Source organism: Homarus americanus, unplaced genomic scaffold (assembly GCF_018991925.1).
Source record: "Homarus americanus isolate GMGI-L3 unplaced genomic scaffold, GMGI_Hamer_2.0 scaffold8392, whole genome shotgun sequence".
Lineage (NCBI taxonomy): Eukaryota > Metazoa > Arthropoda > Malacostraca > Decapoda > Nephropidae > Homarus > Homarus americanus.
The window spans coordinates 1,503,116-1,513,439 of record NW_024740655.1 but is presented as its reverse complement, the minus strand read 5'-3'; the positions used below and the strand labels follow the sequence as shown (position 1 = coordinate 1,513,439).

Below are 10,324 nucleotides of genomic sequence, written 5' to 3'. Positions count from 1 at the left end.
CCAATTATTACTCAAAATTGTGTGATTGTTGGTGTACCATTAATTAACATTATACGATTTATGCTATTTTACATTAGTACTTGGTAATAAATACTGATGTCTCACCTTCAAATATCACAGATCATAAGGTTTTCTACAAGTTTAATTTTTGTCAGTACAGTAGTTAACATTGTTTTCTTGAAACAATGCAATGGCAGTACAGTACTGTACTTTGTATACTGTCCTGTCTTTATGTCAGTACATGTATATCTTTGTGTTTCCAGCAGTGAGATAACCCAATTTTACAGTACCCTGTACATACTCATGTATAGTAGTGTTTATGTTTTTAAGTTTTAATGTACTATCAAATAAACAATTTTACTTTCTGCTATCACCTTGGAAAAAGAGGGGTACAGTACAGTATACAAAAGAGGAAAATAACATGCAACTTTAAAAGAATGTAAAACAGAAATGGGATATAATTAATGGTGAATTTATAGTGCAATATGATTGAGAAGGTAAGATATATCTGATATCAACCAATGTTAAAGGAAAACAAAATTATGCATTAAATTTTGAAAATAAATAAAAAAAGACAAATATGAATAAAAAAATAGTTACTTTTTTAAGAAAACTGAAAAAGAGAAGAAAATATGAATAAAACAATTTTTCCATTAAATCATTTTATTGTCATTTTTTACACTGATTATCTATTCAACGTATCACAGCTCACAAGTTGGAGAAGAGATGGTGGCAGAAGCTAGTCCCGGGGGCCGGCTAAGCTAGTGGCAATTACCTAAAGTCAACAGTGTTTGCTCATCTGGATCTATAATATTCATATATAATCAGTATAGGAGCACCCTAGACAAGACAAAACTGCCTCCTAACACAGTGGCTTCAGCCATGCTGTAATTTAGGAGTTGAGGTGAGATACTGACCTGGATGGCAGTATTTACCATGACGTCAAGAGAGGCACCAACGGGAGGGCCAAGAAGCCCAAGTGAAGTGAGTGAGGCACTGCCTGGCCTGGCACTGCCCAGAGTGGTACCTGCTGACAGCCGGTGGTGGCCCCGGAACTGCTGCCGGTGAAGTATGTAATAGGAAACATATCAGTGTTTCTCTTCCACTAAGCGAAGAAAAGGCCCGTTGGAAATGACTCTCAAAGACTCTTCTACATCTAGAAGCTTTGGCTTTTCATTAAGAAAACGTACATATAAATATATTTATTTACATCATTATATACATCCAAATATTCCTTTATACATGTACACACTCCTCTGACCGAAAAAGGCACTTCCTCTAATAGCCATTCAAGTTTATTGGTGTGATTCTGAAGCGAAGTTTAGAGCATTGTGGCACTGAGGCTTAACCAAATAATGAATAACTAAACACTCAACTCTGGAATGTACCACACTCAACAAAAAGAGAACACTTCTTACATACATAAATCACAAAGGCTTCAACACCAATTTCACAGAGCTACAACAGTTCTGTGGCACATAAACAAATGAGACCAATAAATAAAACGTACATCGACTAGTTATCATAGTTGCTAGTAGTGACGTCCATTCTTGCCACTAACACAACTGTGGGATAATGCTTTGGTAGCAGTCTTTTTCCTGCTTTTATTACACTCAAGCTTCACTTATAATGGCAATTAAGATTCACTGAAGTTTTGAACATAAGATGCAATTATATGATAAAAATGCCTTGCACCACCAAGGATTACACCAGCTGTAGATATCAGCCACACAAAAGGTGACATGGTTCAAGAAGTCACCAGCTGGTAAGAACAAGTGGAAATACAAGTCTAAAAGACACTTGCTAAGTCTGCAGTCTGGCATTAATATCCATTATAAGGATAGTCAAAATTGTTTATTTCAACTCACTAACACTCACTAAACTGCTGGGGTCTGTACTGACTGGGGCGAGACACAACAAGATGTGCAGGATAGCCATTGGTGGCAGGGGCTGCCTGGGACACAACAAGACCACGTCCACTTCCTTCATGTATTACTGGCAGACTCTGAGGAGCCTGTGGATTTGAAGGTGAAGTCAGACGGCACACAACTTGCTCACCATTCAAAACTGCCACTGTCATCAAATTCTCTCGTGAGAATTGCTGCTGCGCTTGCTGCAGCTGCTCCAAGTCTCGGCTCATCTGTGCAGCATTGAAATCCCGTAATCTTTCTTCACTAAGGGCAAACTGCTGGTCTTGTGGACTCCTGGCAAAATGATGACCTTGTGCATGATGATATGGCAGCAAGGGTCGAGCATCACCATAGCTACGTGAGGATTGTCGGCTCATATCACTAGGAGTGCCACGCTTCACATCCTCATCTGAGAGGTCAGATACTTGCATAGTCTCTTGACCTGCTGGAGTCCCAACTACACCTCCAGACCGACCTACCCAACGTTCACGTTCAATCTCCTCATACACAGGGTCAGCTTCAGTCTCAATCTCCATGTATGTATGATTCCATGGAGAATGAGAACGTGCAGTGTTGGCATTTCCTCGAAGCATTGCAGCAACAGCAGGAGGAACAGAAGCTGGAGAGAGCTGCGTTGTATAGCTGTTGGGTACAGTGATAAGCTTGTTTCCACTCTCCATGTTGGGGAATGTGAGCCCACCATCTAGTCCACCTGCGGCATTGATACTATTAAGTTTAGCAAGATAAGCATTCTTGAGGTCTGCTGTCAAGGAGTTGGAATAACGGTGGTGGTGGTTGTTCCATCCAGCACGAGGAGAATCTTCTTGCTCAGATCCACCGTGACCAGAATCGCGAGAGAAGGATTTGTATGAGGCATCTTCATCCACATGATTAAGGGTGGCGTGATGAAGGTTGGTGGTGGTGGCTGTGGTGGTGGTGGTGGTGCGCGGGAGGGTGACTGTGTGGTGGCGAGGCAGTGACTGATGAAGAGTGCCGAGGGGTAGGTGGCCCGTGACCCCCTGGCGTAGAGAGCCCCCAGACCCCATCGTGGACGTGGCCCCGGACAGAAGGGGGCCCACAGGGGGGTGTGTGGTGTCCCCTGACGCCTTCACTCCTCCGAGTTGACACAGCGTTGGAAGATACTGAAAAATAAATTTGAAATAATTAGGAGATGCACTACATAATAAAATACATAAATATTCAGGTAGGAATATAAAACTACTGTTTAGGCTTTGACAGCAATTTAAGTACTAGAGTATTGTATGTGCAATATTCATCATTTACCCAATAAAGAAAAAACTAGCTACATGTACTCATTATATAATATACAGTATATATATAGCAGCATATGTATACATAATGTATATAACAAAGCAAGCAGTAAGACAGAAGACAAATAATAAAGCCAAACTTAAAATATAAGATGTGCAAGAACTGAGCTCAAGCAACTATTGTGCTATATGTGCATTTTAAGGCAGAAAAGAAGCTCCCCACACCATCACCACACACCATCACCACAGGACACATGGCGGGACAAGCAACACTCTTCAGGTAACACCAGCATTAGCACCAGCAGGAAGAGAGGAGGAATAAGCCAGGGCGCCCGGAATCTGACAGGGTTGATGTGTACCTGACGGTGGGTCTGCGGTTGTCATAGGCGCCACGGGGGGGCCAGGGGGACGTGGCGCCACACCTCGGGAATCTCTGGGGTGGTGGTGGTGATGCTTGTGTGGGGGTGGGGGACTTGAGGGATTCAAGGGGGGTAGTCCGCCTTCCACTGGTGTTGGAGGAGAACTTCTGGAGGAGGTGGAGGAACTGGAGGATGAGGTTAAGGATGGGGAGGTGGTGAGGGATGTGGTGGTGGTCGGGTCTCGGCACGAGTTACTACCCACTTGGTTGAGGGCGGGCGAGGCGAGGGCGTGATTGAGGGCGTGAGAGATGGCGGGGTGGGGGTTGGTGTTGTTGTTATTGGGGCTGTAGGTCTGCTTCTCGGCGGAAAAGACTCCCCGCACCACTTGCGGGAGCCAAGCTTCGCGTTCCGCTGCAGACCGACACCATTCCCGCACCTACGCGCAGACAGACAGACACGACGTTACTACAGCACTCACAAGAGCACTCTGCTATGCTACTCACAAACCACATTTATTATCAACATAATTTTAAGCTGAAGCAAAACATAAAAAGCATTAAGCAGCCACACAGCAAACTTATAATAAAAGTGGTAGTCCATGAAACTTTATTATAATCTACCATGCTTTAGCTACAACATAAATGGAAAACAAAATAAAACAATACATTACAAGAAAAAAATATAGTTTGGTGTAAGGACATGGGACGGCAACATAAAACAAAACAAATTTAGCGAGCCTTGGTCACTCGTCTTACCTTCTGGTTTCTGACGCAGTAATAAATGAAGATAAAGATGCCATGTAGAGCGTTGAGCACACAGAAGGCAGCAGCTATGGGAAGAGATGGTTGGTGGAGGAACAGGAGGCCAAGCGTCCAAGTCAGAACCATTAGCAGCAACAGAGTGATAGCACTTCGAAGCCATGCCCTGGGGAGATAATAACATTATTAACTCAAAACACAAATAAGTCACACACCCTGTACTATGCACTTCATAACATTGAAGCTGGGGTTAAGAATTAGCATTTAATCTGAATGTACCAATAGCCAAAAATATTCTTGAGATTATATGAGCCCCGAAAAGAAGATAATAATAAAGTTTATGAGTGACTGAATGTTGAATGCAGTACAAATAAAAATCCTGCCAGTTACCTTGACTGTCTTAAGCCATATAAGGGATGTAATTACATTTAAGACCCCTAGATTAGAACTAGGGTATACGGGGGGGTTACCCTTCCTAACATCTAAGGAATGCAATAAATTGATGGTAAAACTTATCCTAAAATGTTTTAAAAAATTTCTGGTCTAAAATACTTCATGGTGCAAAAACCAGGACGATGAGAATTTAGTGAAATATTGTAGGCCTAAACCACTTAAAATGGCAGATGACACCAACCAACCAAGCCAAATGTAACCTGATTTAACTAAACGATAAATTAAATTTGAGTTGATCAATTAGTTATAATTAATTGGTATGTTTTACCTTCTGTCAAAAATAATTCAAGTTCGATAACTTATTTACAAAATCATTACACATTTTCTTACTTCAATTTTTATCCATATTTTCCACAAGTATTTTTCACCCAATCACCACCAAGACTGTACAGTATTTAAAACTTGATAACTTGATTTTTTTACACAATTATTTTGCAATTAGTAATGTATTTCACAGTGATATCTCTAGGTCTATTATATCATTAAGATTCCTGACTGGGAGGTCATGAAAGTTCATGCATTTACACTGTATAAACGCTATCATTAAATATATACACATTTACTTCCTCAGACCTCCTTACCTACATATACACATATAGTGATGTACTACTTCAGAGCTCCTTAACTACCTACAGTACAAAGACAGCGCTCCACATGGAATTATTTTGTTTGCTAATAAGTAACAATGTAACATTAGCTTTGGTATATATTTTGTGGCTCATTCCATGGCCCCATAATGATCTCTGTTTTGATGCTAAAGATGTTCAAATGTAAATTCTATCAAATGATTCATAAAAGAATATTACTGAGTTCACTAGCAAGTATTCTGAATTAATTTTTTTGGCAAAGTTTGGGTAATTAGGCCTGTGGATTTAAATTTTCTTAGAATCAATGCTGATATTTAATAAAATTTTGAAGATGTTACAGACTTTACATAATTATATAATAGTGTAGCCATAATATTCCATGACAAGGTCAGTTATGAAATTTGTCGCAAGTCAAGTCAAGGTGTATTTGACAATTGGCCTATTCAGAAAACTGGTTCTGATCAGTGCATCACATACTTAAAAAAAAACCAATACAGTGCAAATAAAAAATTTAAAGAAATTTATTCGCAACATAAAAAGCATCCTTTGTTACTTTCCTGAAAATCGTAAATTAAAGTTCAGATTGCACATACAAGCATTGCAATTCAATACATAACCCAAATTCGATCATTTGCAAATGTTAACTTAGGTTAGGTTAGGTAAGATTTAAAATGACCGAATATAGTCATTTACTGTAGTATCAGCGATATATCACTGAGATCAATCAGAACGAATACTGGACAAATAACTTTAGCAAATATACTGTAGGTCCGTGACCTGTCAAATAACAACTGCCTTAATTTTTTTTTTTAATATATTACTTAGTAATAATATAAATAAATATTCACCTCATTTATAAGTAGATGGGCTAAGAGTTTGGAATAAGGGTGATTTACTGTATATACGACGGTATTAATAAAACAAAAAATCGAACGAAAGGTACTGTATATTTAACACAATCTGAAGCCCACATATCTATTTATCACCAACACTAAGAATACGGGGTCACTAGCACATGTCACACTCGCATTAAATTCTTACATTTTCTGCAGCACATCAGCTTGCCGTGAACAATCTTTTGGCGCTGTGAGCATCTTTGTGTTTACGGTATATTAATAACATGGTTTTTAACCTTATGGTCAGATAACAAAGGAAAGAAAAACAAATGAAAGAAAACGAAAAGAAAGCTACCTTTATAGTCCACGGGTAGCAATCAATGTCCTAATTTTGATCAAGCAAGATGTAGCCACTTTACTGTACTAGATTGGAAACATACACTGAAAAGTTAGAGCACTTGCATTATTTTGCAATGTTACTAATTTGTTTAGCCTACCCGACAACTATTACACGCATTTACTTACACTGGTGGCCAGAACATTTTTTAATTATTCACGCTAAAATAGATATGCTGTGTACTAAGTTTAAGAATAAGCGTGGTTGTCTTAAACGTCTAGACTTTTTCAAAAGGAAAATTTCTTTGAAAGATCAGGTGTGATTCTTTAGACGCCGAGGCACGAAGTCCTATATTTGTGTTTATAATTTACAAATAAAAATAGGGTATTAACTAACAAGTTCTATGGATTAAATTAAATGAAAACAGTATATATAAAATGAGAATATTCTAAGCTCCGTTACGAATTTTCAAACAGAATCAGTGCAATTGACTTCATTAATGTATGATAGCTTTAGAACAGGTAACCGGATGGTGGCGTCTTGGAACGCCGAGTGTTCTCGATGGGAGGGTAGCCAAGGGGGCTTTCATTGGTAAGAAACAAAGAGATAATAAGCCGCCAAGACATCATACACAACAAAGCAAAATGATTGGCTATTTTTCTCTAAGTTTTCATTGGTTGGAAACCTGCTCAAGGCAAATCTTCACGAGAAAAGTGACCAACCAAGATTTATATAGAGTATAGAGTGTGTGTGTGTGTGTCTGTGTGGCAAATCAACAGCCAACTCTTTTATTTTGTTTACAAAATACTTCTTACTGGGATTCCACTGTAATGAAAAAATAAATGTTGCAAACTTGGCAGCGATCTCCTGCGGGCAACGGCTAGGCTGCGGGAAGCTAAGTACCCAGCCACTCTTGTTTAACGACGGTAATTATGGGTTATTTTTATCCTGTTACTATGCAAATCGTCCGAGTGAGGTTAATTACGGAGCACGGCTAGCGTGGTCGGCCTGGGACACCCCGGATTTACGACATGCCCAACAAAAATGACACACGTACTGACGGGAAGCAATCTTGGACACTACCCCAGAGCTTTATGGACTACAAGAAGTTCGGCGACGGCTATACAACTACCACTACTACTAATATGAGCACCTTGGCTCCTGAAAATACGTAAGTACCCTACTGCGTATAAACTGTGGGCAGTACAACAGAAGTATGAGTTGACAAAATGTGACAATTATCCATAGCACCGGTTAGCAAAAGCCATTAGGGAGGAGGAACGTTATGCATTCAAGAGTGGAGTTATGTGGGCGAGTGCCTGGAGCAGTACAAACATGCCTGGGATCCGACTACTACTGGTGCTGCTCCCGTGACTTTCCTCCACCACTGTATGACCAGTAATGATGGGAAGGCCGTGGTGGCATTATTTCAAGAGTTTGTGTACTTGCTCTCAAGCACTAATGTTTCCTGTTGCTGCTGACCAGTTAAAACGTCCAATTACACACTTATGTGTAAGAGTGTGCTGTAATTCTTACTACATATTCATTACCTTTACGCCCTTTTGCAATGAATAAAAATGATGTAAAGTTGTTCAGTGTTACTTACAGAAGCACAAGGAGGCTGGTGGGCTCTCCAGTTGAACAACAAGGGCCTCGCTGATGGCCCGGATAACCTTTCTGGTTACTTAATTTACTTGCCGATAGTAAAGTGATAATGTTTCTAGAGATTAATGCTACAAAATAACGAGAGACAAGGAGCATAAAGCAATTAAAAAAGTTTTATGACTTTTGGGATGGTGTCAACACGGTCAACCAACCCCAGTGTTGCCAGTAGATTGGCAGAAGACGGCCGAGTTGAATGTTTATTTAACATAGTCATTAAAAAAAAAGGTAATATTCACAGCCAGTGGCATAAAACTGTACGTGAATGACAGAAAAAAACAAAAGTCTGTTATACTACTAAAAAAAAATATATGCACTGATAATGAGTGAGTTCACGAGCAGCACTTTAAAACGCCTACGGAAAAGAGTGATAACCACTCATTAACGACACCAATACGAGGGTAACCTGTGATTCTTCAACGGACTACACTAATATATCTCATCCCATCATACTCCTGGTAGTTAATAAGCGGGTCCGCGTGACTGTCAATTGAACCCAACGTTACAAATTAATTTAAGGCATAAAACAGTGGATTATACTGTAATGAGGTTCAACAGCTTGTTAAGTCTTGCTTAATGTTGCTGAAAAGTGTGTGTATGTGCGTACAGTAAACTCCCCCCCCCACACACACACATATATATATATATATATATATATATATATATATATATATATATATATATATATATATATATATATATATATATATATATAATGGGAATAACAGAAGCAATCCATAGATCAACCTGATACTGCTGGCAAACTACACAAATAAATAAGTTGTATAAATCGACAATATAAACAATAATAATGCCAATAAATATTCGTGGACCTTCATGAAATATAAATTCATGAGCAGAACACATGTGGTTGCTACACTGGCGGTGATGAATATGAATATGACAAGAATGATGGATGGATGATACATACAGTAGAAGCCAAAACACGCGAGAGGTAAGAACATAACAGAGAATTAATAGCCGTGAGGGAACGAAGTCAACAATGGAGGGTTCAAATATTCGGAGCAGCTGTTTCATAGGAGTGGTAACCTACGAAGCGACAAGCAGAGGCCACAGCACAAAACATTTAACATAATATAAAGCTGAAATACAAATACAAAAACAAATATGAAATCAAGAAAAATAATAAATAGTAAATATCCCCCGAAAAGTAATGAGGTATGTACAGAATAAGGGATACATCCAATTAAAATAGAGTTGTAAAGTTTGGAAGAAAAAAATAGTTTATATCTTGTGAGGGGTGAGCTGCGCTACACAGGACGAGAAACACTTGGTAAAGTCATGCAGAGGTGGAGACCAGTGTGAGGCTTACAGGCGGGAGTAGAGCCGGTGTTGTAGAGCGTTGGTGTACACGCCGCTGCCAGTGAGGGAGAGATGGTAGAGTTAGAGAGAAAGTGAGACACGGCCATCTAGAGTCTCTACAGGAAGAGGGGCGAGTTAGTTAACTTATCTGGGTACATAAAAGTATCTCTGAATAAACAAGACGGAATTTATTCTCTAAAGCAACCAGACGGCATTTAAAGGAAATGTCAAAGTGGTCAGAAGAATCTAAACACAGCAAAATTTTAAACAGTAAGAATTATTATCTTGAACAGAAGACCAACATTCAGGTGATTGGGGACTTGTGCGAGTGACGTGAGAGACTGAGGGGTCATAAAAGGATAGGAGGAGAATCCTCACAAGTGCAGTATGTTGTGAGGGAAACTGTGCAGGACCCACCTTGTGGAGTCGAGGCGGGCCATCTCCTTGGTCTTAAGAGCGTCGTCAGGAGAGAGTCTGCAGGTGTAGATAAGAGCTGCTGCTAGCAGCGCCACGTGAGCGGCCAGCAGCAACAATGCTGGACCCACCAGTGAAAAAACAAAGTAGTTGTCTGTACGAAGCCAGCAGTACTGTGCGGTGCCGTAGCTGAAGGGGTCGATGACGGCGGCAGCGGCTACCACCAGGAGGGGAAGGCCGTAGGCGAGGGTGTAGTGCCACCAGCGCAGCCGCAGAGAGTCGCACTCCACAGCCCGTGCCACGCTCAGATACACATGTACACCTGAACCATCACACCAGGAAGAAGGCATATTACTGTTTGATAACTATGACAAAAAATTATGTTTTCCAATAACAACGTTACGTTGACAGACA

General features: G+C 40.0%; 1 protein-coding gene across 5 annotated transcripts in view; it reads right to left on the bottom strand.

The window, feature by feature from the left end:
• Positions 1-645: 645 nt before the first annotated feature.
• Positions 646-10,324, bottom strand: part of LOC121875493 (latrophilin Cirl-like) — a 192,061-nt gene continuing 182,382 nt past the window's right edge. The window contains exons 7-11 of one of the 5 annotated variants that reach the window (XM_042380059.1): positions 9,914-10,232; positions 9,507-9,551; positions 4,296-4,464; positions 3,803-3,976; positions 646-3,052 (exon numbers count right to left, since the gene is read on the bottom strand). In XM_042380059.1, coding sequence (XP_042235993.1) covers positions 1,868-3,052; positions 3,803-3,976; positions 4,296-4,464; positions 9,507-9,551; positions 9,914-10,232 — 1,892 coding nt within the window. In that variant the 3' untranslated portion in view covers positions 646-1,867. Of the gene's footprint in view, positions 3,053-3,540; positions 3,977-4,295; positions 4,465-9,506; positions 9,552-9,913; positions 10,233-10,324 lie in introns of all 5 variants that reach the window. The other 4 variants (XM_042380063.1, XM_042380061.1, XM_042380060.1 and 1 more) reach the window with 4 other exon arrangements.